This window comes from Heterocephalus glaber, unplaced genomic scaffold, assembly GCF_053883595.1.
Source record: "Heterocephalus glaber isolate CG9 unplaced genomic scaffold, H.glaber_assembly_v1.0 deba00001600, whole genome shotgun sequence".
Taxonomy (NCBI): domain Eukaryota; kingdom Metazoa; phylum Chordata; class Mammalia; order Rodentia; family Bathyergidae; genus Heterocephalus; species Heterocephalus glaber.
In genome coordinates, this window is record NW_028258372.1 from 40,881,542 (window position 1) to 40,907,333 (window position 25,792).

General features: G+C 55.4%; 1 protein-coding gene across 25 annotated transcripts in view; it reads left to right on the forward strand.

Annotated features, from left to right (window-relative positions):
- Nucleotides 1–25,792, forward strand: part of Nfasc (neurofascin) — a 163,359-nt gene that overhangs the window by 108,944 nt on the left and 28,623 nt on the right. For 16 of the 25 annotated variants that reach the window (XR_015444256.1, XR_015444257.1, XM_013078603.3 and 13 more), the window contains 17 exons: nucleotides 5,851–5,962; nucleotides 6,372–6,556; nucleotides 7,800–7,931; nucleotides 10,240–10,383; nucleotides 10,968–11,079; nucleotides 11,405–11,571; nucleotides 12,024–12,171; nucleotides 12,959–13,083; nucleotides 13,919–13,963; nucleotides 15,048–15,149; nucleotides 15,386–15,583; nucleotides 16,334–16,404; nucleotides 17,803–18,025; nucleotides 19,832–19,947; nucleotides 22,068–22,272; nucleotides 23,373–23,495; nucleotides 24,516–24,689. Coding sequence is in view for 23 of the 25 variants with exons in the window: in XM_013078603.3 (XP_012934057.1) it covers nucleotides 5,851–5,962; nucleotides 6,372–6,556; nucleotides 7,800–7,931; nucleotides 10,240–10,383; nucleotides 10,968–11,079; nucleotides 11,405–11,571; nucleotides 12,024–12,171; nucleotides 12,959–13,083; nucleotides 13,919–13,963; nucleotides 15,048–15,149; nucleotides 15,386–15,583; nucleotides 16,334–16,404; nucleotides 17,803–18,025; nucleotides 19,832–19,947; nucleotides 22,068–22,272; nucleotides 23,373–23,495; nucleotides 24,516–24,689 (2,382 nt within the window). In the remaining 2 variants the exon portion in view is untranslated. Of the gene's footprint in view, nucleotides 1–27; nucleotides 4,906–5,850; nucleotides 5,963–6,371; nucleotides 6,557–7,799; nucleotides 7,932–10,239; nucleotides 10,384–10,967; nucleotides 11,080–11,404; nucleotides 11,572–12,023; nucleotides 12,172–12,958; nucleotides 13,084–13,918; nucleotides 13,964–15,047; nucleotides 15,150–15,385; nucleotides 15,584–16,333; nucleotides 16,405–17,802; nucleotides 18,026–19,831; nucleotides 19,948–22,067; nucleotides 22,273–23,372; nucleotides 23,496–24,515; nucleotides 24,690–25,792 lie in introns of those variants that run through there. The other 9 variants (XM_087193965.1, XM_087193975.1, XM_087193976.1 and 6 more) reach the window with 5 other exon arrangements.

Sequence of the window (25,792 nt, forward strand, 5' to 3'; positions counted from 1 at the left end):
TAACCTCGCCTGTGCTAACCCAGTTTGCCTAACTTAACTGATACCGTGTGGTTAGCTCCTGCTGGGTGGCAGGGCTGACAGGTGACGCCCCGGACACCGCCCACCAAGAGGGAGGTGGCTCGTGTGGGCGTTTGAGGTGTTCACGGGGTGATGTGGTCTCCCGAATGTGCGACCTCAGGGTGCTGAGCTTGCAGCAGGTCATTTCCACCGAGGAGGGCTTCGGCGTACACGTAGGTATGAGCGGTGGGCAGATAGACAGGCTCTGAGCATGGGCGGTGCCCACAGGCTGGCTCCTGCCGGTGTCTAAAGACCACGCTCGGCTTTTAGTTTAGTTCACTCCTCGGGGCCTGGATAAGAATTACCTGCTTTGTAGCATAGTCTCAGCTCCTGAGAGTACAGCTTCACAGCTAGGCCCTGGATCTCCTTAAAACCCACCTGGAAAATGGGAGTAAGAGTCCAGATCAGAGTTCTCTTTTCGGGTGAGTAGAAGTGACATTGGACTATCTCTTCTTCTCCCTCTCCTGGGCCTCTTCTCTACCCTGGTAGTGTATACAGATCCGGTGCCACCAGTCTACACTTGCGAGTCATGGAACAGTTACAATGGGATATGTTTCTAACTCACCCCACAACCAGCCGTTAGTCTGATTCATTGGCTGTGTCCACACCTGAGTTCCCCCTCACCACAGATGGAGATTCTCTTGTTTTCTTCAAGCGACCAAAGGAATGGTCATTTGCTGGCTCTGGTGAGGCAGCTGGGCCCCATCAGTTATGTCTTGGAAATGCAGGTCCTCAAGGGGGCCGTTGCAGACTCAAATAATTGGGAAGTGTCCAGACTGCGATGTGCTAATGTAAACAGTGCTAGTGTCTAGATGGGGGATGGAATGAGGCAGCGCAAGCCAGGCAAAGAGGCAAAGACTCCAGCTTGGCCCCAAGCGGCTAGAACCACACTGAGATCCTGCCGAGGAGATTTACTGACCAGAAAGCAGGGGACCCTTGTTGGAGTCTGGGCATTGTTTGTCTTCAAGATAATGGGGCCAACCACTATTGTGTCAAGAGCCCCAGAGCACTGGTGTGGCATGTGCCTTTCTCTAAATTGGATTTCAAATAATCTATTATAGGAAGTACTCCAAAAGCCAGAATATGTCAGAGCCATAAGGTCCCTCTGAGACCATGTGGCCCAAGCTCCTTGCTGTATATAAGATAAACCATGCAAGGAAATGTGCACATAGTTTTCTTATCAGCTGAATTATATTGAGCGATTCCAGCCCCTTACACCAGTTTGTAACCAGTTGTTGACATGACAAGCAAATGAGTACGTGTTATGAGAACCGCCCAGGACTGCAAAACCAACAAAACTTCCACAGAAACCGAGCCCTGGTCCTCAACCCAAGGTAAAACAGGGCTGGCCAAAGAGTGAAGCTGCTGGAAAGGCTATAAAGTCAAAATGAGGCATACATGGAACAAAGTACAGTGAGGCTGATGGTTCTAGAAAGAATCAGAAAGTAAAAAAGGGAAGAAGTAACAATTCCTTCCCAAGCACAGGAAGCGAGGCAGAGAGGCTCTGTCTATGGCAGACATCTCTCTCGGCTCTGAAACCTGACATGTTTCTTTGGGTACCCGTTGGGCTGCCCCGTACTTCTATTTTATTCTAACATGGTCTGGTGTCCTCTGAACATGGACAGATTTACCCTGATGGCTGAGTGGCAGGGGAGGCCATGGGTTCCCCCAGGCAGGACAGCAGGTGGCTCAGGATGTGCACCTGGAGGCAGACTGCTGCCAACTGAGTCCCAGCTCCAGGGCATGCCATTGAGTGACACTGGACAAGCCATTTAATGCTTTAAGCTTTAGTTTCTTCCTCTGCCAGATGGAAATATTGCCAGCCTCCTAGGATGGCAGTGGAGTTTAAACAGGATAAAGTGCTTATGGTTCCTAGTAAAGTATCAGACACATTGTCGACGCTTGATCAATGTGATACATTATCAGCTTTAGAGGGAAGGATTTAGTGTTGACTGTTTCATGGATAGTCGATCTGTTTCTGAAATTAAGAGAAACAGAGAGAACTTGAAGAGAAGCCAAAGGGAGAAAGGCCAAAGGGAGAAAGGTAGGCACACTTATGGGGGAAAGTCCTATGCAGGGAGAAATTGGGGATAGACCAGAGAAGCAAAAGCTGTCCAGATCCTCAGCTATGCTGAGAAAGGGTAAGAAAAATGCTCCAGATACTGCACGAGGAATTTGAGCTAGACTCACGGAAGAAATTTCCTGGCAGTGAGAGGTATGAGGTGTTCTTAGAGTTTTCCTCATCTTCTGGGCCCCTCTGATCAGCCAGTCCTACAGCCAGAGATGGATGGGATGCCAGGAATCCAGCCCCACGGGTCTCTGGTTCTTTATTCTGAGAATCAGAGGCAGCATAGCAGTCTGGATATAAGAGCTAAGCTGTCCCTAAAATCTGGCTTTGGCAAAGCTCCTGCATCTGATTCATCAAGCTCTCTTGTGCTGCCGACAGTCAGTACTTGGCAGAAGGTAGCAGCTAAAGTTCTCAGTATTCTTAACTTTCCCTCCAGCAGGAGGCGCTCAGAGCTACTCTGCACTGGACCTTTAAAGCCAACATGATTGGTGTCCTCTCTTGATGTTCTCTGGTGGACTGTGTGGACCCACTCTGAGCCACCACTTGGGAGAACGGTCAGGTGGGTCCACCTAGGTGGCTCTGCCTGTGTCCACACAGACGTGAGCTGTAGCATCTGGATTCTGAGGTTGATCAGATGTTAAGTCAGGAACCTTGTAGATCAGGAAGAGTGACAGCACATCATCAGCGTGGACAGGCTCTCCGGGGATCTCTGCCTTCATGGTGAAAGAGGCCAACCTCTCACACAGGAAGAGACACGCATCTTCCACTATTTAGAGTTTCATACAGTGACTACCTGTGTCTCGGCAGTTCCTCTGCCTGCTTTTCTGGGGGAGGAAATTAGGCGCACGCTCTTGAGAACAGTGGCTCCCAAAGCCACCAGCTGGGTCATCCTGCCTAAATTTTCACGTAAATTCCCACTGCTGCGTCTGACCACATTTCTCCATAGACCACCCTTTACACCAGTCTCATTGCTTAATGGTGTCCTATGTCACCTGACTCTTGCAGACTTTCCATGCCCTTAAAAACCCGGTCGAGCCAAGCATGATGGCACACACCAATAAACTCACTACTTGGGAGGCTAAGGAAGGAGGACCACAAGTTCAGACCCAGCCTGATGGACTTTGATGATGATGATGATGATGGATGGTACAGAAGGGCTGGGGACACGGCTCAGGGTAAAGGCCTTGGGTTCAATCTCCAGTACTGAAAAAAAAAAAAAGAATCCAGTTGATCTGCCCCTGAGCCTCTTCAGATCCTCTGCAGCTGCTTTTTTTGCCAGCGTGGGTCTGAGTTTATCTCAGAGTCGCAGAGGACAGATGGAATCTTAGCTGAGAACGGGAGAAGAGTCAAGCATCATGGCAGTTTCACCAAGAGCTCACTAAGACAAAAATGTCGCTCTTCTCCATCTCTTTTGTCCTTGCATTTTGATTTTCTTTGCTTTGGATTAAAAAAAAAAAGTCCCAGAATTGACTGTCAGAGCAGGGACGAGAGGGCCTTCATCTTTAGGCAATTTAAAGCAGGTACAAAACACAGGTTTTGGTACCAAATAGTCTAGAGTCTAAAACATAATGAGCTTGTGATGCTGAACATCTCTGTTGACCTCACAAAGCCTCAGTTTTCTCTGCTAAACATGGGGTGATCCCCCAAGTTTGTTGTGGTAAATGTCATGGCGATACAGATGGAGCTGTCAGCTCAGTGGCTTGGCCCTTAGTAAACGCTCCCAAGTGGACCCTCTGACTTTTAGGCTGTTCTTTTCTTTTCTTTGAACTTGGCTCCTTTCCCAGTCACTTCTCTTTCCTTAAGATAACTCTGGGTTTCCCAGCCCACATCCTCCAAATGCAGCATCGCTACAGCATCTCTCTGGTCACAGCTACCATGTGGCACAGCACCACAACGGGTCTCCGTGCTGATTGTCCTCCCCCTGTCCTCACTGCTTCGCTCTTCATCTGTGCATGTGGCGCTGCATGTTGTGGTGTGAATTGAGTGTCCACGGGCTCACAGACTGGCTGCTGCAGATTAGGCCCCGCATGGAATGAGCTGGGACGCTTCCCTGTCATCACGGGGTTCCCAGCTCACCAGCCTGACACGAGAGCCTCCTGCCCTGGACTGTCCTCCTCATCATCGTCCCCTTGACCTCGCATCATCTTGACTGTTTGGTGACTGTGATGAAGGGCGGGGGAGGTGCTCTGTTGTCACTGGGGTCTGGATGTTGTGAGCTCTGTATATATAGATGGTAACCGATTAACCACATAATGGATTAACCCCTCCGTGGTCACTGTTGTGTATGTGTGTGCTGGTGGGGCAGATGAAGACCAGTACCAAAAGAGAGATTAATGTGTGGGGTAAACTGTTGTCCTTTTTGTTCTGTTTTTCCCCTTTAATTCATTCATCCCGCAAGCATCTAGTGTTGTGCCATGTTTTGTGCCAGCAGCCCAAATACCCCAGCATAAGTGTCATCATTTCTTCCCGGCACAAAGGGTGAAAGAGAAGCAGAGTCCATGAGATGCACTGCACAGTGACTGAGGGGAGAGAAGCTGAGCGCTCCTGGGGCAGGAGCTGCCCTGGCCCAGCCAGGCAGCAGTTAATCCACCCAGCTCCAATAGGAAGCACCAGTTACAGAGACGGAGCCCACACCACCCTCCTCGTGCTGCCAGTACCAGTTAACCCAGAACAGACGCTTTGTCCAACTCCAGGCGCCTCCGAGGGCCCCCAGCTCCTGGCAGCTCTGCCTCCCCCACCTCCACTTGACCAGCTGAGCCTAAGACGCACTGAACCCACGAGTAGGCCCCACTCCTGTTTTTATTTTTGTCTTCTTTATGGTCATACCCCTGGACAGGGGGTGCCGCCTCCATTTTTCCTTGGAGTTTCTGGTTGGAAAAATCCTCGCTTTTCTCCATTCATTTTCTCCATCCATCTTTTCCATTTCCTTAGAGCCATACAGAGAGCTCTGGGGGTCCACTCCACCGGTGCACCCAGATCCCCATGGCGGTGGCCATCCTGACGTGTCTGCCAGGAGCCATCTGGCCTTTAAAACACACACGAACTTCACTGATTGCAGCCCCGTGGCTGCCCCTGCCTCGTTGGATTGTAGATCACCCCGTCCTTCCGTCTTGACTGCCACTTCCCTCTCCCCCTCCCCCATTTTCTCACTTGCAATTAACACCCTCCTCGAAGCCCCTTCCCGAAGTCATTAGTGAAGAAGCAGAACGGTCCTGGCCCCAGAGTGATTTCCTGTCATCTCAGCTCATTAATCCTCGCCATGTCTTTGCTCAGCCATTAATAACGCTCCCTGCCCATCCTGCTGTTTATCTGGGGCTTCGGGCTTCATCCCAGCTCCTGTCTTCAGGGTCCCAAAGGGTGGCTCGCCTGTCCTGTGGCCCCAATTCATGCCCTCTCTGTCTTCCACATCCCTCTCTGGGGACCACCACAGTGGCCTGTGGGACCCCAACATGAGATGCTCAGGGAACTGAGCTCTTGCTGCTCAGTTCCCGTCCCAGAGAAGGGGAGATTCCCTGGACTCCGGGAAGCTCTTAGAGCTGGTCACACACATGGGCTGAGGAGCCCAGGGTCCCTAACACCCCTCTCTTACTGATGTCCTAGGGGTGGTTTGGGCTGGGAGGGTCCAGCAGGGGGTGCGATGACACTTCTGTAGCCCCACAGCTTTGGCCTGTCTGGGTCAGCCCTCCAGGCAAGAGCTCACTGGAACTTGTTCTGTCCTGTTTCAGCCCGAGGAGTTGCAGAAAGAACACCCAGCTTCATGTATCCCCAGGGTACCTCAAGTAGTCAGATGGTGCTTCGCGGCATGGACCTCCTGCTGGAGTGCATCGCTTCTGGGGTGTATGTACAGTTCGCACCCACTTCTAGCCACCCTCCAGGAGGATGGGGTGGGAGTTTGTCCATGCTTGTTCTTGCTACCTCTGGGGACACACCAGTAGTACAGCAGGAAGGGAAGCTGACTAATAAGCAGGGAAGCCCCTAATGAGTAGGATCTTGCAAATCATAGTCATCTTCCTCCCAGTCAGCCATCTCTGTTTTAGAAAATGAGGAAAGGAGGTGGTTGGGCATCTGACATGTGCAGTAGGCTCTGCTGGGATCTTAGCTAAGTCCCTTGGGCCCTCAGTGGCTGAGCATCCTCCTCCTTCCTGGGCCCAAGTACTTTCCAGACACCTGGAGTCCCAGGCTCTCCAGAAGCCCAAGGCCACATTTAGTGACGAGTCTTCTGCCTCCTGCTTGGTCTCTCTACCAGCCCCACACCGGGTATCGCGTGGTACAAGAAAGGTGGGGACCTCCCATCTGACAAAGCCAAGTTTGAGAACTTTAACAAGGCTCTGCGTATCACCAATGTCTCGGAGGAGGACTCTGGGGAGTATTTCTGCCTGGCCTCCAACAAGATGGGCAGCATCCGGCACACGATCTCGGTGAGAGTGAAGGGTACGTTGTGTGTATTTCTCATTATGATGATTTTGCCAACCCTAAGCACCATGCCCACCCCTCCCTCTGAGCGTGGTTGGGGGCGGACTGAACAGGGCTCATTACAGCACAGTGCTTGGTGGGAGCAGCAGCCTGCCACAGGTAGAGTCCCCTGGATGTGAGACTGTGCGCACACACGTGTGTGAGGAGCTGGGCCATGTTGATCTACTTTGACCATCACCCCATTCTCCTCGGTGCCGGGGCTCCCTCAGCAGGTGAATTTCCCACCATGGCCCATCTGGATCACTCTCAGAGCCTTTTCTTTCACTTTGCATCCCTGTCTGTGACCTGTTGTCCTCCTCGCTCTGTGCCGTCTGTGTATGTGTGCATGGTGTTGTGCTTCTTTTGAAGGATGGGGAGTCATCATGGCCCCAGCTTTTTAAAATCACTTCCTTCCCCCAAAGCAGGGATGGCCCACCTGAACTATTGCGGACAACGGGGCACCTGTCTTTGTGGGTCCCGGCCATGTGGGTGACATGAGTCACTTCTTCACCCAGGGCTGCGTGGATGACTGGGACAGCAAGGTCTGGGACCGGAGCACAAGAACTTTCTTAGCACACAGTCGATTGGTCTCGGTTTCGGCACTGCACACAAAGTTGGGAGTTGTTAGCCTTTGGGGGAAAGCAAGTAACAAGATGTTTGAGAATCTGATCCAAAAGACCCTTTCCTCAGAAAAATCCACATATCCACAAAATAATTAAAAGGGGTAACCAGCTCAGAACTGCCCTAACCAAAGTTTGGTGCCCAAGAGGATGAATAGAAGGCCTTTTCTAGATGGTCTGATCTTCCAACAGCAGAAAACAGAGGGAGCAACCCAGTGCCATGAGTGGACCCATCAGGTGCATGTTATAAACACCCGTGAACTCAACAGGCATCAACCCCTCCCCTTCCCCCGGAAGCTATATCAGTAGATTGGAGATGAGTCCCAGCTCAGGGTACTGTGCTTGGTTTTTTAAAAGCCTTCAGAGGATCCTCCTGAGTGGCCCCGCTTTAGAACTACAATTCTGTGAATTTGAGTAGACAGATGGGCATCTGCACAGCCATGTGCAGGCTGCACTGAGCCATCACCATGAGGATGAGTGCTGGGCGGTACTGGGAGTCCAATGGTGGACTTGGGGTCCTGCTTCCTCCTGGGGACCCATGTGGGTTCCCCTGCCTGCCCCATGCCAGCTGACTCCCCACCTGTGTCTGCCTTATCTTCCAGCTGCTCCCTATTGGCTGGATGAACCCAAGAACCTGATCCTGGCTCCTGGAGAGGATGGCAGACTGGTGTGCAGAGCCAATGGGAACCCCAAGCCCACTGTCCAGTGGATGGTGAACGGGGAGCCTTTGCAGTGTAAGTAACAGGCTACTGTCCTACCTGACCTTGCTCTCTGTCCCGTCAAAGGTTCCAGATCCCCATCACTGCCTGTTATACTAAGGGTGAAGGAAGAGAGGAGCCCATGGGTTGCTGCCTCCCAGTAGCTCATCTCTTTAGACCTCAAAGAAATGGGGAACCTGCCTTATCTTTGTACAAGAGAGAACAGGAGGCCTGGAGCCCTGTGGTTCTATTTCCACATTTAGGGGATTTCTGCTCCCTTAGTTTTTTCTTCAGTCTTTGCTCCCTGCCCCATAACAACTATAGAGTCCAGCTGTAGGTCTGGGCCTGCAGCTGCATCTCGGATGGTTTGGGCTCTGAGCAGTGGCCGGAGCCTAGGAAGTAGAGGAGAGCTCTTAGTAACCCCTTGTCCTTGGTTCACCAAGCCATACTCTCTGATAAGGGCAAAATAAGAGGCAGGGTTCTGTGACAACATGGAAGATAATGGTTGGATGTGAGGAGGAATTTCCCCACGGGAGCAGAAGTACACAGATGCAGGTATGAAGTAGGTGCAGACTTTGGGAAATTGTCCTGCCCAGAAGGCCGGAAGAGGGGACTCCACAGCCTCTTCCAGCTCCTGGCCTTGGTCAACTGTTCATGTCTTACTTTCTCCACTTGCATTCATTTTTTTCTAATGTCCAGTCATTGCTTAGTGTAAGGAATCAGAGGAAGTATAAGCAGTGACAGCAGCCAAATGGGGGCAAAACGTAGGCATGAACTCAGAATCCAACCTGAGCAGCAACTGATGGAAGCAGATGCTGAGACGGGAGATAGAGGAGCACGCCCCGTTTTCGACATTTCTCATGTGCCAGGCACTGTGCTACTGCTGCACCCCTGTTATCTCTTTAATCTCAAACGTGAAAGGTGAGCGACGAGGGCTCGGATTGGTGCAGTGAGTTGCCAAGATTCATGGCTCCGAAACTCCTGCCCAGCCCAGCACGAAGCCTCCTTACGATGGCCATGAGCAGAGAGGCATGGTCTGCCCTGCCGCCCACAGCTCTCTCCATCCTGGTGGCACTTGGCGGATAAAGCACGGTTTAGAGGAGTGGAGTCCTGGACAACCAGCCTCGGAGAGGGCACCTCTTCCCGGGAGCAGTGGGGGGTGACTGGCAGGAAAGTTGGCTTCCTGAGATTGCCAGGCAGGGCGGCAGCAGTCGTGTTGCCGGTGTTGCTGCCTTCATGCCTTCTGCTGAGTGAGGACGTGAGGCTAGGTGATAAGGATGCTGACCATCTCTTCATTTACCTTCTGCTGATTCCCAGTTCCGGGCCCAGACCCACTCATTATCTGTAAAGTGCACTCTCGGGGCCAGACGCCTGCTTCCTCCTCCACCCGGGCCCCTGGCAGGACTGCAGTGACCCTCTGTGAGCTCAGGGACAGAAATCTCCAGTGGTTCCAGAGAAAAGTGGTCTTCCTTTAGTTTTCTAGAAAAGGTTTATTTTTACAGCCAATGATCACCGATCTTACTCTTCCTTAGAATGGGGAGAGATGGGAATGATGCCACCCATTTTACAGGTGAGGGAAATGGAGACCAGAGAGATGGACTGATCTGCCACAGGCCCAAGGCCCACAGCTGTGCCCAGCCTGTGTTCTCACACCCCAGCCAGCAGCACCCAGAGAGCGGCGGCTGGGGTTCCCTCTGCCTGCCTAGAGCAGGTTTCCAGGGAAGACCGAGTTGCTTTGGCAAGCAGCACTTGCAGTTTGCGTGGGGCCTTCAGTGCCTTATGGGCTTAACTTTGTGTGTATTCGGGGAAAGCTGTGTTCTGAGGATGGCAGGGCAGTGGGTTCTGTCCATTTGATGTTGCTTTATCCTTTTCAAAACACATTCAAGTATATGAACAGTGGATTAAAATGATGATAGCCACTGTGATACAGTGTTGCCAGACCTATGCTAATCACTTCATAAATGTAGAAATCTCAGGCTATCTTCACAAAATCCCCATGGGGTGATGCATTGTCCCCATTCTGCAGACTAGGAAATTGAGTGTTGTAGGTGATGTGGTTAGATTTGTTTCCAGTGCTTATGTTTCTATTTCCAAATCTTATGTTCTCAGCCGCAGTTGCCCAGCTGGGTTGAGTCCGGATTCAGGTCCCACTGGATGGATGAGAAACAGCTCCAGGGGGTTCCAGGGTCACACGGTGTGTCCAGTGTTGGGCCAGAAGCCAGGACGCACCCAGTTCTGCCTCTTTGCAGCACCCCTGGCACCTCTGGGTCCCTGGCCACAGCCCCAAGTGCTCTTCACTCTGCCAGGCGCTGTTTCTCACGAGGAGTGTCTCTCTTATCTCCAGCGGCACCGCCCAACCCCAACCGCGAGGTGGCTGGCGACACCATCATCTTCCGGGACACGCAGGTCAGCAGCAGGGCCGTGTACCAATGCAACACGTCCAACGAGCACGGCTACCTGCTGGCCAACGCCTTCGTCAGCGTGCTGGGTGAGCCTCCCCAGGGGCTTGGCCGTGTCCCAGGTGCAGTTTGTCCTCTGGAGATTAGAAATATGTGCAGGTGAGGGGTGTCGGGATGGGGGCACATGGACTGAAGACGAGCTTTGTGGGAAGGGTGGAGGGCTTGGGCTCCTCAAAGCCAGATGAGCAGAACTAACTCCATCGGAGAAGCCAGTCTTGGCCCCTCCCCTCCCCTCCCCTGGTGAGAGAGCGCAACTCTGGCTCATTGGCTTGGGTGCCTCTATTGACTCCATGGGGTCTCCTGGTATCCCCAGGGGAAGCGGCTGTGAGCATGCTCACTGCACTCCCTGAGCAGCTACTGAACCTGCAGGACAACTGAGGGGAAAGCTTTGCAGACCCAGACGCTGGATGGGATGTATGTAGGTGTAGGGCAGACGGAAGGGTAAACTAGCTCCCTCCTCACCTAACCCTTAGGGGCTCCTAGGTGGGAAGGCTGGAGGGTGTCTGGGTGCCTGGAAGCTGCTCTTAGGGGAGGATATGCGGAAATCAGACCAAGGAGTAAAAAATGCAGGAATTGAACTCCACACCCAATATTGGCACGCTGGGAATTTCAGACGTCCCTCCGCGGATGCTGTCGGCCCGGAACCAGCTCATTCGGGTGATCCTTTATAACCGGACGCGGCTGGACTGTCCATTCTTTGGGTCTCCGATCCCCACCCTCCGATGGTAAGTCCCGGGAGACACCCTCCTGCACAGGGACCATCTGCCTCACCTTACCAGTTCCCATGTGGCCCATAGTAGTACTTACCGACCCTAAAGCATCAAACTTGGAAGGAAAGTGGCTGGTGATCTGGGTCGACCTCCTCCTTTTACAGAAAAGGACCCCAAGGCCCAGAGAGGTGCTGAGACCTGCCAGGGCCACCTAGTGGTCAGAGGCAGGCCCTGCAAGGCTTAGGGCTCCCGCTCCCAGCCTGAGGCTCCTTGAGCTGCCTGCGGTCTCCCTGGGGCTGGTCCTTTCTCAGTATGCTGTGTTCTGCTGCTCTGTTGTGAGGTTTAAGAATGGGCAGGGAAGCAACCTGGACGGTGGCAACTACCATGTCTATGAGAATGGCAGCCTGGAGATTAAGATGATCCGCAAAGAGGACCAAGGCATCTACACCTGTGTTGCCACCAACATCCTAGGCAAGGCTGAAAACCAAGTCCGCCTGGAGGTCAAAGGTAAGGGACAGGGTTCGTAGATAGGAGCTGGCAGGTGGAGGAGAAGGCTGTGTTCACAGCCGTGCAGCTGTGATGTCCCCTTGAGAATGCCCGCCGAACCCTTCGTCCTGGGAGGGCTCCCGTGCACTTGCATGTCCACTGGGGCCGCTGACTGGTCCAGGCGCAGGGACACTGAGGCAGCTTGTTATCAGCACGATCCAGAGGGCCAAGAAAGCTGCTCTCCACCCCGGCTCCCACCGCCACCCCAGAATCACGTCATCTCCCCGAGCCAGGAGGAAGCATTTGAGGACGTATTTACTGTCCCATGGCCCACACTGTTACCCCCACATACTACTTCTGCCACCTTCCGCGGCTGACCCACGGCCTCGAGGTTGGGCGTGTCGCACGGTGTGGCCTCGTGGGGGTGGTGGGCAGAGAACGGGCCAGTGGCGAGCTCCCGAATGTCTGCACAGACCCCACCAGGATCTTCCGGATGCCCGAGGACCAGGTTGCCAAGAGGGGCACCACGGTGCAGCTGGAGTGTCGCGTGAAGCACGACCCCTCGCTGAGACTCACCGTTACCTGGCTGAAGGACGACGAGCCGCTCTACATTGGAAACAGGTTCCTGCCCTGCCCTTCGCTCCTCCTGGTGCCAGCGTTGGGCACTTTGGCCTCCCTTGTTCCTCGTGACATGCATGTCCCCGAGAAGCTCCTGAGGAGCGGCTGACAGCCAGGGCGACTGCCCTCCTCAGGACAGGGTCCTCCTCGCCCTGTACCCTTCTCCCTCTCTCCTGTCAGCTCCCTGCTACCGTCTCCTTCACCTCATTTCACTCCATCTCCTCCTCTCTTCCTGTCTTTCCCTCTCCTCCCTTTCTCTCCATTTCCTCCTTTCCTTTGTTTCCCTCTTTTCCTTCTCTGCTGCCTCCCTTTTCAGCTCCTTGCAGTACCGCTGTCCTCCAGTAGAGGGCAGGATTGCCCCAGCCCACCCTGCCCACTATAGTGCCACGCGTGCTTCTCAGCCCTCCTTCCACCTGGCCTGACTCTCCCCTCACCCGCATTCTGGTTTCACTGGTATAGGGGTGAGGCTCAGGTAGTGACTGTTGTTCAAGGCCCCTCTGAGGGTTTCTGATGTGCAGTCAGGGCTGAGGACCTGGCTGAGCCTCCCTCGCAGAGCCGCAGCAGCCCACCCACTTCCTCTCCCCTCTGTGCTGTGTACCTGTTCAGCGAGTGCGCCGGGACCCTGTGGACCTTGCCTGTCTCAGAGCACCAGGAGGGCTTCCCCTAGGAGGAGCCGTGGCTTCACATCCGGGCCCCCTGCCTCCCCCTTCCTTCCTTTTCCCTTCTCCCCATGGGGAGGAAGCAGCAGGCAGTGCCTGGCTCCCTACCCACCACCTATACTGCTCTGCAGGATGAAGAAGGAAGATGACTCCCTGACCATCTTTGGCGTGGCAGAGCGGGACCAGGGCAGCTACACATGTGTGGCCAGCACCGAGCTGGACCAAGACCTGGCCAAGGCCCACCTCACCGTGCTAGGTAACTGCCACTGCCCCAACCGAGCACTGCTGTCCCCTCCCCCTGCTTCCCAGCAACCAGAGCAGCAGCGAGTTCCACGTGGTCCCAAGGGCAGCGCCTGTGGTCAGCAAATGGCTGGCATAGTGACCTCCTGCCTTCCGGTCTCTGGGTTTGGGAGCTGCCACTTTCAGGACAAATTGAGGAACAGCTCAGCGCTCCCTTCTCTGGTGTGTGCAGTTATTACCTCCCCAAAGCCCAGCTGAAGGGCACCAGAGTAACAGAGAGAAGGGGGAGGGCTTCTCACTGTGATCTCTTTACCTCCCTTACAGCTAACTCCACTAAGTCAAGTAACTCGACCCAGCACTAAAGCTGATTCTCTGTGTTCCCAGCAGCCCTTGCGAACCCTTCTTCCCTCCTAAGCTGCTCCTCCTTCATGGTGGCCTTTCAGTGTGCCATGCACGGAGCAAGCTGATGCCACCTCTTCTGGTCCTGTGCCCAGGCCGGACTGCAAACACTAAGTCATCCCACACCCAGGGGAAGGTGGCCTGTCCCTTCCAGGACAGCAGAGCCCCTGCTGTCCCTGCCTCACCCTGTCCTCTTTCTGGACATCCTGCTGCCATGAGCACTGGCGCACCTTTGTCCCTCCCGGTGGACCCACTGGGATGGGAAGGAAACAGAGCCATGGAAGAGGCACAAGACCGCCTCTGTGAGCTGAGAGTCTCTGCAGAAGGGACATGAGCCATGCCAGGATGGCCTGGCGGGGGCAGCTGTCCAGTCTCGTCTGCCTGTCCCCTCCTTCCAGGGCACCCCTCTCCTTGTAACCTGCTAACCTGCATAACCCGTCTTCCCTTTGCAGATGATCAGGCCACTCCAACTAACCGCTTGGCTGCCCTGCCCAAAGGTAATTCCTACTAATCGAGGGCCTGGCCAGGGCCCTCCCCAGGCACCTGGGGGTGGGGCCGGAGGAAGAAGGTGCCACAGGAGAGGACTGTGGTCTGCGGGCTCCTGGCAACTGCACACCCCAACTCGTGGGACCCCCTTTCGGGTGCCATGTCCACGTTCTTGAGCCAGTGTCACACCCTGCTCGGGGCTCCTTCTGTAGGCTGACCGCAGAAGCCCGTCACTGCCACGTGGTCCTCTTTCCTTAGCTTGGCCACATCACCTCTGGTTAGAGGCCTGTTCGCCCCTGCTTGGCCGCAGAGCTCAGGAAAGCCTGCTCCAGCCTCCCCACATCTGCTGCTCTACATCCGGGTAGAGTCTACCCCCACAGGCATGCACACACATGTGCACACACATGCACCAGACTAGGATATTCCTCATGACTCACCTTCCATGTCAGGAATTCCTCGTGACTCACCTTCCTTGGCGTCCATGTCAGGGAGCCAAGATGTAGAAAAGTGTCTCACCTACCCGACTGGATGGCTTTATGCCCAGGCCAGGGTGGCGATGATCCTCACTAAAGCAGGCACAGGGGAAGGAGAGCTCCAGGAAAGTGCGGCCCTCACCCCTGTGTGGAAGCCCGCTGGGCTCCTCCAGGTCTCCGTGTCCCCCCTGGCTGGATTATCGGGGTCTTCTCCCCATTTTCCCGACCTTCTGCCCTGCTCAGCCTGCAGACCCATCCTGGGCTCTGTCCCCTCACAGCCCTGCACACAGAGCAGAAGGTGACTAACTCTCGGGACAGCCTGAGAGAATCTGCACTTCTGCCATAGCGTTTCTGATGAAGAAGGCGGCCTTTTCCAAACACTGCGCTCTAAGGCCGTCCACAGAGACAGGACAGTGGTCCCTTTCTCTATGCCCTTGCTCCACATCCTGTGATGTTCTTTTGGGTGGGGTGGAGCTTAGGGGTCCCCTGGAGGGAAGGGTGGGCCCTGTGCCAGTCTCCAGGGCAGTGGGAAGTGAGTCTGTCAGGGAACTGTCCAGGGCGGGACCACTGCATGGAGGGGCGGTTCCCGATGCTTCATGAGGTCTTCTCCTCCACCGCCCAGGCCGGCCAGACCGACCCCGTGACCTGGAGCTTACCGACCTGGCTGAGCGGAGTGTGAGGCTGACGTGGATTCCAGGAGAGGATAACAACAGCCCCATCACAGGTCCGCTTGCTCGGGGCCGAGCCCAGGCCCTCTGCTGTCTTGCCCACCTCTGCCCCGCCTGGCGTGTCCCTGCCTGTTCTCCCTGATTGCTTTCCATGCCTCAGGAAGAGCGCTCCGTGCGCCTCTGTGTGCCCCGGGGGAGATTATAAAGATGAAGGAAAGCCAGGGAGGAAGTGCTCCAGAGCGGGACGCTGCCAACTCAGCCCCGACAGCATCTCTGTCCCCTTCCCATGCAGAATACGTTGTACAGTTTGAAGAGGACCAATTCCAACCAGGGGTCTGGCATGACCATTCCAAGTTCCCCGGCAGTGTTAACTCCGCCGTCCTCCAGCTGTCCCCGTATGTCAACTACCAGTTCCGGGTCATCGCCATCAACGAGGTCGGGAGCAGCCACCCCAGCCTCCCGTCCGAGCGCTACCGAACCAGTGGAGCGCGTGAGTACTGAAGGCACCAGGTGCGGAGCTGGGCACCCTGAGTTCCTGTCGGGTTCCCCCAGTTCCCAGCCACATGAACTTGGGCAAGGTACTTTTCCACCTGTGAGACAGACCGGTAACCATGGCATCTGCATCACGGGCTACTGTGAGGACCATCTGAAAATGTGTGGTGCCTGGAATGTAGTAAGCATGCAGCAAATATTAACTGCCACTTTTATTATTATTGATGCTAGTATTGATTCTTGATTGCCTGCTGAAAAGGCGAGCACTGTGGCAAAGATGTGCAGCAGAAGCAGGTAGTCCAGTGTTGTATCATTTCTTTTCCTAATGTACTTGGGGAGTGTTTGGATTTCTGAAATCACAGCAGCTCATAGAGGATGGAGATGCTCCCCCACAACACATGAAACACCATGGATAAAGCAGCTGATGTGGAACGTGTTTAGTGGGTAATCCGTGAGGGGATGATCCACACTGAGTTGGCTTATTGACCACCCACTGTGTGGAAAGCTTATGATACATGCCGTCTGGTAAGGGATTACAGTGGAAATGAAATTAGCTCTGCTTTGGGAGTTTAAGTCTTAGCTAGCAAGGCATATCATGCACATGAGAAACAGACAGGGGTCCAGGGTGTGCAGGTGCTGAGAAAAGCCAGGGCACAGAAAGGGCCGGCCAGGGGGAGGGAGGAGAGCTGCATACTGACCCCGGAAAGGCACACTCTGGACTTCACCTTTGTGTCTGCTTGGGTTCCAGCCCCCGAGTCCAATCCCAGCGATGTGAAGGGAGAGGGGACCAGGAAGAACAACATGGAGATCACGTGGACGGTAGGAGGCCCTCCCCACCCGGCCCACAGTGGGCGGCTCACCGAGAGTCCTCTCCTTATACCCTGAGCCCCTGAGCCCCTGAGCCACGTGGGCTTCTGGCTGCCCTGCTCTGAGACAAGCTCTTCTCTGAGTTGGGCATCCAGAAACCGGACAGGACGTGTGTTCAGGAGCCAGGTATTGGAGCAGACAAGAACGGAGATAACCAAATTGCATGGACTGCCAGGCTGGCGGAGCTCATAGAGAATGCCAGTAAAATAAAGGGGACTTCTTTTGAAGGAGAGACGTGGGTTAGTCTTCAGGGAAGACCTAGGAGAAAGCCCAGCACTGTGCTCTGTGTGTCCTGAGGTCTTTGCAGTGGAGCTGTTGGGAGCATCTGAGATGTGTTCAGGGTGGCCCCTTCTTTTGGGGGGGGGGGGTACCGGGGATGGAACTCAGGACCTTGCGCTTACAAGGCAAGTGAGGCACCACTGAGCTAAATCCCCAGCCCCAGGCCCTTCTTTTAGTCATGGAGTGGCTAGGTGACAAGAAGGGCCACCTCCCAGCCAGGATTGTCAAGTCCCTTCTTCATTGGCTACATTTTCCAAACCAAAATTGGGATGCATGATCTCAAAATGACTTTTTTTCCAACTGTTTCCAAGTCTGGGAGATGCAAATGCAGCCACTGACACATTAGCATTTCTGCTGTGGCCCCAAGGGGTGGAAACCAGAAGAGTCGGAGAGTGCTTGGAATCACCTCGGTCCCTGTCTCTCTGAGGGCCTGACCTCCAGCCACCTCGCCCAGATACAGCAACCGCTCTGGGCCGAGCCCAGGCTCAGGACACGGGGCCCACAGCTCCACCTGGTGGGCTCCGGGGCTGATTCCTGGGCCAGGTCCTTAGAGCATAAAGGAAAGGATTCTACACCTAAAAGAATCCTGATCAGTTGGGAAGGACAGGCCAGACCCATATGGATTGGGTAGAGCTAACATCAGTGCTGGAGTTTGAGCTCCTGAGCAGGAGGGGCTCAAGGATGAACCCAAAACTCGTCCTTTGCAGACCTCGGAGAAGCCCAGCTCACTGTCTGGCTTTTGTTGTGCTGCTACTGTCCTAGAAGGGAGCACTGTTGAAAATCAAACCTGTACTCCTTTTGCACTGACAAGTGTGGGTGTCTCGGAGTCAGTGACTAGGTCTCTCTGTTATAAAAACTCTACATGCTACAGACTTTGCAAGGCTCTGGGCTTTGGGCCTCAGCAGAGAAGGGCTGTGCTCTCCCCTCGCCACTTGGGGCCTGGCCAGTGTTGGACAGGTCCAGCGGAGGAGGGGGGCTTGGCTCAGAAAGAGAGGGCCAGTGATGGTGGACTCAGCTCCTCACCTGCTCCCTTCACCCTGCCCGCCTGTCTGTCTGTCCATCCATGTGCAGCCCATGAATGCCACTTCCGCCTTTGGCCCCAACCTTCGCTACATCGTCAAGTGGAGGCGGAGAGAGGCTCGAGAGACCTGGAACAACGTGACGGTGTGGGGCTCTCGCTATGTGGTGGGGCAGACCCCTGTCTATGTGCCCTATGAGATCCGGGTCCAGGCCGAGAACGACTTTGGGAAGGGCCCGGAGCCCAACACTGTCATTGGCTACTCGGGAGAAGATTGTGAGTACCTGCCTCTCCCTCTCCTCCCCGGCAGGCCCCTGCGGCCACTCGCGGCCAGGAACCTCAAGGAGGGTCGGGGAGGGCAGCTGGTTCCCAGAAAGAGAAACACTGCAGGCCCGGGGATTTAGCTCAGTGGTTCCGGCGCCTGCCTCACAAGCGTAAGGTCCCGAGTTCGATCCCCGGCACACACAAAAAAAAGAGAAACACTGCAGTGACCTGGAGCATGATGGGAGGACAGGTCATCTGAACATCAGTTAGGGTCACTGAATATGATCACTTAGTCCGGCGCTCACGTTCTGCAGTGGTGAGAACGGAAGCCCAAAGAGAAAGCCCATGTCTAGGCTGTAATAGCATACAACAGGCTTGAAAACAGTGCCCAGGTCTCTGGATCCCAAGCCAGGCCCCTTCACTGCCAAGCCAGACTGGGACCAAGAAAGCCTCTTTCTGTCTATCCCAAAGAGCTCAAGGGAGCTGGGCCGCAGGCCAGACTCCTCCTGTGGGCAGGGCAAGCCCAGAGGGGTGTGGAAGCCTCCAGAGCACCAGACCAGCCACCCCCCAGCATTCCCAGTGCCGCCCGGCCCTCGGAACTGAGCATAGAAAGAGTTCTTTGGAGGTGGCAGGGGTTAGCAAGGTTTTAGACATGTCTGTGCCAGTGTGCACCCGGCTGCCAGAGGGTGGTGGCTCCTCTGTGGCCAGCACTCACTTCTGCAGGCTTCGGAGGAGAGCAGATCAGTAGAGTCCCCTCCTGGCTCAGGGTGACCCCTGCCCCATTGGGTCTGTGTCCACTCCAAGAGAAAACGGAGCAGCAGGGGGAAAGTGGACTCAGGAGGGGAAGGGCTGGGCCCAGAGTAGGGCCAGAGGTAGCAGATGTGAGGGCTGAGCCCTGGCGTGACCACGGGTTGGGTCCACTGGAGATGAGACGAGGCGTCGGCAGTGTTCTGTGCACCCCATTCCTCACCTCCACTTCCAAACAGGAGTCTAGTGGGAATGCTGGCCGGTAAGTGTGGACAGGGCAGTCTCTGGCCCAGGGCTTCCTGGCCACCCCACAGTTCCCACTATGCCCGTCTACCGAGGGGCCTGTGCTCTGCTGCATTAGAGGGGCAGGGTGGCACACTTCTGCAGCAGGCAGAGAACAGAGGGGTGCGAGTCATTGTGGAAGAAGGAATGGTTCTCCTCTCCTGGGGATGGCAGGATCGGACTCCCTGCCTGAGTGAGGGTAGGGTGTCTCCAGTCTGAGCAGCTTCCTGCTGGCAGAAAACGGGGACACTGAAGGGACTGGGTGGCAGTATGTGGACGGGGTTAGAGGTGCACAGCAAGACCCCCGACCTCCTCACGGCTGGCAGCAGCAGGAAGCCCGCGTGCACTCCGAGCCTTGATGGGCAGGGGTGGAGGAGTCACCCCGACCCTGGGGGTGACCTAAGGAGTCACGGCCTTGGGGGAAAGAGTGCTAAGCTGCCCGCCTGCCAAAGAGAAAGCCGGGGAAGTGAGCCCTGGGCCTCATGCTGGCACCTCGGATGGGCCAGACTCACCCAGAAGCCAGAGAACGAGGGAGCCCAGCAGCTGAGGTCTAGAGAGTACTGACCAGGTCACAGGGCAGTGGGGAAGGGCGGAGAGTATAACGGGGCACGGATAATTTCAGGCGGGGTCCTCTTACCTGCTCCCCTTGCCCCCAGCCTTCCTCCACTCCTCTAAGCATAGCCTGACAGAGGAGACACAGCCCTGCCCTCCCGGAGTCCCCAGTGTCCAGTGGGGTGGACACAAGGCCAGGCCCTGCCTTTTAACCCGCTTTCTGCCCACGCATTGCAGATCCCCGGGCTGCTCCCACTGACGTTAAGGTCCGGGTCATGAACAGCACAGCCATCGGCCTGCAGTGGAACCGAGTCTACTCCGACACGGTCCAGGGCCAGCTCCGGGAGTACCGAGTGAGGAGGCTGCTCCCAATCCCCTAACAGCCCAGCACGCTAACCAGGGCAAGGGATAGCAGAGCTGGGGCATGGGGCACCAGGGAAATGCATTGGATCCAAAGTCGATTCAAGATGAAGTCTAGGATGAGCTGTTCAGAAATCACACCGAAGAAAATATGTACACAGTCATGAATCACTTCACAACAGGGCCGTGTCCCGAGAAGCACATCCTTAGGCAATCTTGTCATTGCATCAGCATCAGAGAGTGAGATCCGAACCTCCCCGTGTAGATCTGTCACTCACTGCGGCCTCTTGATGCAGTCGAGGGACACAGTTAACACAAGCTGTGTACAGCTGCTGCCAGGGTAACACAGTGTACTGTGGTACAGGACATGCTTTTTAGAGTAGAAGGATGAAAAAGTATAAAATAATGATTGAAAAGTGCAGTGTAGTAAATACATGACCCAGTTCAGAGGTTGTTTATTACCATTACCAAACATCCTGAACTGCACAGCTACAGCCCTGGCCGTGCAGTGGGTTTGTTTCTACAGCACCACCACAAATGGGAGTAATGCATTGTGATGAGACATTTTGGTGGCTATAATGTCACCAGGTGATAGCACTTTTCAGCCCCACTGTGGTACCCTGGGGCCGCTGTCACCTGCGTGGTCCTTTGCTGAAGGTAACATTGTGCGGCCCGTGACTGTGTACATATGCTTGCTCCCAGATGTCTCTTGCAGAGGGTCTGCTGGGAGATTCTGCTCAGCAGAAAACCCCAAGAAGGGTGGTGGGTTTGGGCCGACATGGCACAGCACATGTGTTCATACGTGTGCGAGTGGACACACGTGTATCTTTGTGTGCAGTGTTGAGACTCCGCTGAGCTCTGCCCTCCCCCATGTCCCCTGCTGGGCTGTTCACCTCGCCAGTGGCTCCAGGAAGCCACCACTAACAGGCAAAGGCACTGAAAGGGTGCAAGCACCCTCCCTGTTGCTGCAGCCGAGTTGGGGTTCTGCAGCAGGCAGGGTGTCCAGGCCCTTGGCTTCTGGTGCTGCCCAGGCCCTTGTCTTTGGAAGGGTGAGCAAAGATGGGAGAGAAAACCCGGAGTGTACGAAGCGCTCCCTCTCTTCCAAGTGGGCTGGGAAGCAGGGAAGCTGTAACCTGGGTTAACGCTGGGCCTGTGGCCTCAGAGGTCATCAGGAGTTGGCTGGTGCTGGGAAGGGTTGGTCTCCTCCTGGAAAATGCCTTTGGCAACTAGAAGAAGGAAGGCACCCAGTGAGCTCCTCCCCAGCAGCTGACTTGCACCCTTCGCCTACTTGCCTGGATCTTTTCTGGGTAAAGCCCCCATCGGGCCCTGCAGTCTGGACTTCCTCCTTACTTTTCTCTGGGCAGCATGGGTGACACTGCTTCGACAGCCTGACCTGTGGCTTCCTTCCCACATCTAATCAGACCTCCGCTGCACCCTGTGCTGTTACCACCTTCCATACCAATCCTGTCCCACCCAGGCTCCACCACCACACAACCCTGCACCCCACTGACTTGGACACGTGACTCTCCCCGGATATGTATCTGTCTCATCTCTAAACGTCTTCAAACAATGGGAAAAGAAATCATTTGGCTTCAAGGGATTAAAGCAGCCTTTGCTCACATCCAGCCCGCCAGGGGTGACCTGCTCCTTGTCAACTCCTGCCTGCTGCCCATCTAAACCATACTAATCCAACTCCAGGTGATGCGGTCTTTGGCCATAGAGCAGAACTTTCCATGCCGGAGCCCTGGCTCTTATTTGTGGTTCCAGCCTGGACTCCTTGAGCAACATGTTGTCCAGCTTGGAAATAAATCTTACGATGCCTGGGGTGGTTCAGATCCGAGTGTGGCCAGTTCACCCATTCCCTGAAGACGTGGCCATGTCTCTGAAAATGAGTGAATCCACAGCCCTATTTCTCGTTCAGCATAAATTCATATCCACCAGTGGCTAATGAGGGGAACGCCAAGGCTGCTCCCTCAGCCCCGTGTGGAACCGATGAGGCCATTTGGGACCTGGAGCCTGTAGCAAACAGAAGGAAGACCAGTCACTGCCACCACCACTAACCACTAACCCGATGTGCCACCCGGCCCCTCACCAGCCTACCTCTGTCCCAAAGGCCTACTACTGGAGGGAGAGCAGCTTGCTGAAGAGCCTGTGGGTGTCTCAGAAGAGACAGCAAGCCAGCTTCCCCAGTGACCGCACCCGGGGCGTGGTGGGCCACCTCTTCCCCTACAGTAACTACAGGCTGGAGATGGTTGTGGTCAATGGCAGAGGCGACGGGCCCCGCAGTGAGACCAAGGAGTTCACCACCCCGGAAGGAGGTAGGTGCGGCCTGCGGCTCTGCCGGGCGGGCAGGACAAGGGTAGCACGTGCCATTGGGCCTGGAGCAGCCCCAGCGTGGCTTGCCATGGACAGCACACAGTCACCTCTGTATGGCCTCAAGGAGCTGATGGCCTGCAGGCTGAGCGGCCAGTCACTGTCAGAGCTCTCCGTCGACAAGGCGGCCTGTCCTCATGGGAGGCTGTATCTCAAGAGAAGCCAGGTGGGGTCTGCTGGAGTGACTCCAGATGGGCGACGCGGACCAACCCCAAGGGATTGCGGAACTGGGCTGCCCCAGACCCTCAGGCAGCGCATCTGGCCCCACCTCCCGGACGGCTTGTCTGCCAGCTCCTAAGGCCTCAGCCTGTTCTCTCCCCACACTGCCAAGCAGCGCTCGTGGAAAGCCAGGCTGCGTGCTGCCCTCTGCCAACCTGAGGCTCACTCAACCCCGGGGTGCAGACAGTGCGAAGTGCGGGTCGCCCAGGCCTCTCTTACCCACTTTGTATTTGCTTTGTCTTCTGTTTCTCCTCCTCCCTCCTGAACCATTGATTCTCCTTCTTCCTTTTTCCACCTCCTTTCTCTGCTCCTGTCTTCTTCCTCTTGTTTACTTTGTTCCTGTCCTTCCCTGCTCTTCAGTTTGGTTTTTGTCATCAGCCTGCTCCTGATTCCAGGTGCTCCATGCCAACTCCTTCCTCCTCTCATGAACCAGGCCAGCCACCTGGACCCAGGGGCAAGAATGCTTGTCTGAGGATTTGGAAGGCAGCTGTGATGGGTTCTCTGAGATGCCCTGCAGGGTTGGAGGCACCTTTGCAGGACTGGAGCTTGACATGTGCCAGGGTCATTGTTAGAGAGACACTCGGTCCACTTCCTGCCCCATTTAAACAGCAGAGTCCAAGCCAGAGCTGTCATCCTGGCTGAGCAAGGCCATTTCCCGAGTGGGGCAGTGGGCTCTGGCCCTCATCATCCTCCAGGTTCTGCTTGGGCAGCCATCCAGCCCAAGGTCAATGCCTTCATCCGGTGCTTTGTTTTTTGTTTTCCTTGTCCTCCCTGCCCTCCTGCCCCTCTGCCCCTTATGTCCCCTGCTCTCTCCTCCTTCCCCAAGTACCCAGTGCCCCTAGGCGTTTCCGAGTCCGGCAGCCCACCCTGGAGACAGTCACCCTGGAGTGGGATCACCCAGAGCACCCCAACGGGATCCTGACTGGATACACCCTCAAATACGTGCCCTGTACGTTCTGCCTCTCATTTTCCCTGAGATAATCTGAGAAACCCCTGTTCACCACCTTTCCTAAGGAAGGGAGGTAGAAAGGCAGAGGGATGGAGGGGACAAGGAAAAGCTCCCCACAGGGCTGCAGGAGGCAGTGCAACCCCGTCCCTGCTCTCTGTACACACAGACTAGGTGGCAGGGAGCTCCTAGTCTGACAGCGAGGGTGTGGGAATCGCCTGTCTAATGAAGGCAACAACCTGGCCTTGGGGATCTTACCATCCCCAGTGCCTCCAGGTCTAGGAGAGAAGAAAGTTCCTCATGCAGTGGGGCAGACTGTGGGTGTGCTGACACCCAGGGGACACCTTAACAAAGTGTCCTTTGTGTTAAGGTGCCCATATGTGGACCAGCCAAGCAACTTTGGAGTGACGCAAATCAGGGGCCTGGGGCAGAAAGGCCTCACCTTGGGATCTCAGTGTCACCATGCAGGGACAGGAGTGTCATTACAAGTGAAAGTGTTCGGGGTTTCTAGTGCAGTGTTGTGCCTCACCAGGGAACTCAAAGGGCCAGGTGCTGTACTGTTAACAGTTTGGGTAGCCAACCATGTGTTCGTGTCTATTCTGAATCTGTTTCTGGGCCTGGCCCCTCCGCCTTTGAGGCATATTCAATGTGTCTTTTACAAGAGGCACTAACAATCAGAGGCCCTGGTGGGTCTGGCCCACTTCTGTTTGAATGGAAGGAGAGAAGAGATTTGTCCCTGTCCAGAGGGATGGGGAACTGTGAACTGGATCTTTCAAAATCAGCCCCATGACTTTGTAGCAAGCTGGAGACTATGGGACTGTGAAGTAGCATGACCTGAGGTGGAGAGCAAAGACCAGGGAGGGGGTTCTCTGCCAGCGCCCTGCCTTCCCACCCAGCCAAAGGGCATCTGGGAGGGCCCCCATCCCTTTGCAGGGAGTCAGGAAGTCCTCTCCACGCCCCTGATTAAAGAACCCGTCAGTAAACACTGCTGAACTTCTGTTCCACTTACCTCTCTATCCCCAGTTAATGGAACCAAGTTGGGAAAGCAGATAGTGGAGAACTTCTCTCCCAACCAGACCAAGTTCTTGGTGCAGAGATCCGACCCCGTGTCGCGCTACCGCTTTACCCTCAGTGCCAGGACACAGGTGGGCTCGGGGGAAGCAGTCACGGAGGAGTCTCCAGCGCCCCCCAACGAAGGTAGGTCCACGGGGGAGCCCAGGGCTGAGAGGCCCCAGCCAATTTCATTGTCAGAGGAGCACACTGAGGGCTGGGCCTGGCCTTCCGGGATGGAGTGGGCATGAGGCTGGATTTTCCCGGCCCCAGACCAGACCGGAGCCAGTCTGTCTCTCCCTGTGCTGCGAGAGACATGCTGTGCTCGGATCTCACCAGGCCTGGGCCCCCGCGTTACCTTGAAATGCTCAGCTGCTTGTCCCTGACCCTCCTGCCTCCTCGCAGAGGAGTAAAGAAGAGAGCACTCGGGGGGGGGGGGGTTTGTTGGAAGCTGTGCTCTGCTCCTGACCCCAGAGCATAGAGCAACTTCTCACCCGGGGAGCGAGGTGCGAGTGTGGCTGGGGATACCTAGTGAGGACTCGGGTACAACCCCTCTCTTCCCAAGGAAACATGGGGCCAGGAGGTGGGCAAAGGGTTACCCAGATCCCGAGTAGAGCCGGGAACGTTTCTCCCTGCACCCTGAGTTAGATGAGCTGTCGGGCTGCAGAGAGGAAGGGGCTGGGAAACAGCCCTTTGCCAAGGCACGTTTAGGAAGAACCAGTGGGCTCATCTCCTGGGTCCTGGCATGTTCCAGCAGCGGTCTCCCGCCAGAGCCGCACCTGCCCTAGGGCTCCACTAGAAGGCGCTCCAGCCTCTCTCACACGGGTGCACACACAGGTTTCCTCAGGAACCTTCCAGGCGTGCAAGACTCCAGCAGCCTCAATACTGACAGACCCCTGTGAAAAACTGGGGTCTGCACCTCCGAGGGGCAGATGATCTATGCAACATCCATTGCTTGGGTACTCACATGGTGCGGTGCACCAGAAACACAGTGCAGAGACAGCCATACAAATATCTAATTGTCTGCCTCGTGAAGTGAAGGGGTGCAGTGGGCAGGCAGAGCAATGGCACTCATTCTGCAAGAAGGCACCCCAAAGAAGCTGGTATACTCTTCCCCCGCCCCAGGCACTCAGGAAGCTCATTAGGGCTGAGGGGCTTTAGGTGAGTGACTGATCAGGGCTTCTCCTGAAGGCCAGGCCATGAGGCACTTTCTCAACGGAGAGCCTTTTCCCACCCACATAGGATAGCAA